This window comes from Microtus ochrogaster, chromosome 4 (assembly GCF_000317375.1).
Source record: "Microtus ochrogaster isolate Prairie Vole_2 chromosome 4, MicOch1.0, whole genome shotgun sequence".
In the NCBI taxonomy this organism is placed as follows: domain Eukaryota; kingdom Metazoa; phylum Chordata; class Mammalia; order Rodentia; family Cricetidae; genus Microtus; species Microtus ochrogaster.
The window spans coordinates 45,987,277-45,989,735 of record NC_022011.1 but is presented as its reverse complement, the minus strand read 5'-3'; the positions used below and the strand labels follow the sequence as shown (position 1 = coordinate 45,989,735).

The following is a 2,459-nucleotide window of genomic DNA, read 5'->3' as shown; positions in this document are numbered from 1 at the left end:
AAAAAAAAAAAAAAAATAAAAATAAAAACTAAAAATAAAGAAAAAATAAAAACAAGTTATTTTCATTATTTTGGTGAGGTGTGGAGAGTGTGTGCGCACATGAGTGTGAATGCTCTCTGCGGCCAGGGGCATCGGCCCCTCTGGGAGCTGGTGTCACCTGGTGTGGTTCTGAGAACAGAATCCAGATCCTTTTCAAAAGGAACACACACTCTTAACCACTGAGCCCTGCCCGCCTTCCTTGCTTCTGTTTGGACACTGGGCCCACTCTACATTGCAGGCTGGCCTCACTGGTCAGCCATCCTCCTGCCTCAGACTCCAACGACATGGCTGCTCTCTCCTCTCTATGATGACCTTAACCTGCTGGCTCCCCAAATTTCATGAAGGAGTGCCTCAGTTAACTCACTTCTGGTTTTAGTTTGTTCAACTCAGTTTTTCTAGATGGGGTCTTTCTGTGTAGCCCTGGCTGCCCTGGGACTCACCTAGAACCAGGTTGTCCTCGAACTCAGAGACCCACCTGCCTCTGCCTCCCAAGTGCTGGGATTACAGGTGTGCCCTTCACCGCCTGGCTGATTTTCATGTTTCAATGTGTACTGTGATTCAGTAGTAGAACAACTGCCTAGTATACATACAGAGGCCCTGAATCCACCCCAGCACAGCCCATAAACAAAACAAGGTCTCCAAGTCCCAAAGAGATAGTAATTCTTTTCTCCTTTTTTTTTTCTTTCTTCAAGAAAGGGTTTCACTGTTGCTTTGGAGCCTGTCCTGGAACTAGCTCTTGTAGACCAGGCTGGCCTCAAACTCACAGAGATCCACCTGCCTCTGCCTCCTGAGTGTTGGGGTTAAAGGCTTGTGCCACCACTGCCTGACTTCTTTTTTCCTTTTTTAAAAACATAAATCTACTCAACAAAACTCAATAAAAAAATAAAAAACCCAGATAGAAAAAAAATCTATATTTATCTCAAAATACAACCTCTAATGAGAAACCCAGTGTACAATGAAAAAACAGACAAAGCACCTGCCAAAATAACGCCTTTCTATCCATTGTAAGGCCAGAGAGATGACAAAATAACGCCTTTCTATCCATTGTAAGGCCAGAGAGACGACCAAATGTAAGAATACGTACTGCTTTATCATAGGGACCGAAGTCTGGTGCCCAACACCCATATCTGGTGGCTCACAACTGCCTCGAACTCCAGTTCCAAGAGTTCTGACACCCTCTTCTAGCCTTTAAAGTACTGTGTGTGTGCGCACACACATACACACACACACACACACGCATCTATTTTCAGATTTCCTCTTTCCACAAACTTGGGTGGTTTGACAGGGCACACTGATCCATCCTACCTCTGATCCGTCTCCTTTTGGATCTCTTTATTGAGATCATCCACTTTCTGCTGCAGCTTTTTCCTTCTCTGCTCAGGTGGGAGGTTGCTGAAGTCTTCTGGTGTGGCACCCTGCAGACACAAACATAAGTAAGAAGCCAGAAAGCCTTGAGGAGCTCCTGGGCAGGAGGCGGCAAACCGAGCCTGCAGACCTGCAGAGGCTTCCCACAACCAGCTATGCTTTCCCGCCACACCAGCTGAGCCGTGAAAATCAAATACATGCAAAACTCAGAAGTCCCGCCAACCGCTGCCTGTCATCTACGAGGACCAGAGCACTGCAGCAAAGGCCAGGAGCAACCACACTCCGGGGAGGAGAGATGGAGGCAGCCCAGAAACATTTGCATCTTCTGACTATTCCCACCCGTTCCTGAAGAGTAGGAAGCTGGTGCTTCTGTAATATAGTCCAGTTGTTGTGAACATTGTGTCTGAACCTCTGCTCCTTCCTTAGCTGAAGTATTTCTTCCAGTCTCTCCTCTCAAGGCTGAGGCAGAGCTCTCCGCTGTGCCTGTCACTTTCCTTTAAGGATGTGAGTGGGTGGGGCATTGGTGGCGCACGCCTTTAATCCCAGCACTTGGGAGGCAGAGACAAGTGGATCTCTGTGAGTTCAAGTCCAGCCTGGTTTACAGAGTGAGTTCCATGATAGGCTCCAAAGCTACAGAGAAACCCTGTCTTGAAAAAAACCAAACCAAACCAAACCAAAACAAAACAAACAAAACAAACCCATATCATCCCCTTCTGATGTTTCTAGTCCCTCAAAATTACTTCCCAGTGAACAAAACCAACCCCCTCTACTTTTATGGTCAGGAGTGTTTTACCACCCCCTTTCCTGCAAAGCTGAACCTGGGGCCTATGCACACTACCCAAGCATTTTGCCCCAGGTTACAGCCTCAAACTTGCAGTGACATGGTTTTCCAGGTACTGGCATTATAGGTGTGAACCACCACATCTGGCTCCTGGTCCCCTGCCCCAATTTAAAAGATTTTATTTTAGCCGGGCAGTGGTGGCGCACGCCTTTAATCCCAGCACTCAGGAGACAGAGGCAGGTGGATCTCTGTGAGTTCGAGACCAGCCTGGTCT

General features: G+C 47.4%; 1 protein-coding gene across 10 annotated transcripts in view; it reads right to left on the bottom strand.

Annotated features, from left to right (window-relative positions):
• The window catches only part of Fnbp1 (formin binding protein 1), a 123,649-nt gene that overhangs the window by 15,448 nt on the left and 105,742 nt on the right, over positions 1-2,459 (bottom strand). For all 10 annotated transcript variants that reach the window (XM_013345872.2, XM_013345870.2, XM_013345873.2 and 7 more), the window contains one exon: positions 1,345-1,454. In XM_013345872.2, coding sequence (XP_013201326.1) covers positions 1,345-1,454 — 110 coding nt within the window. The remainder of the gene's footprint in view (positions 1-1,344; positions 1,455-2,459) is intronic.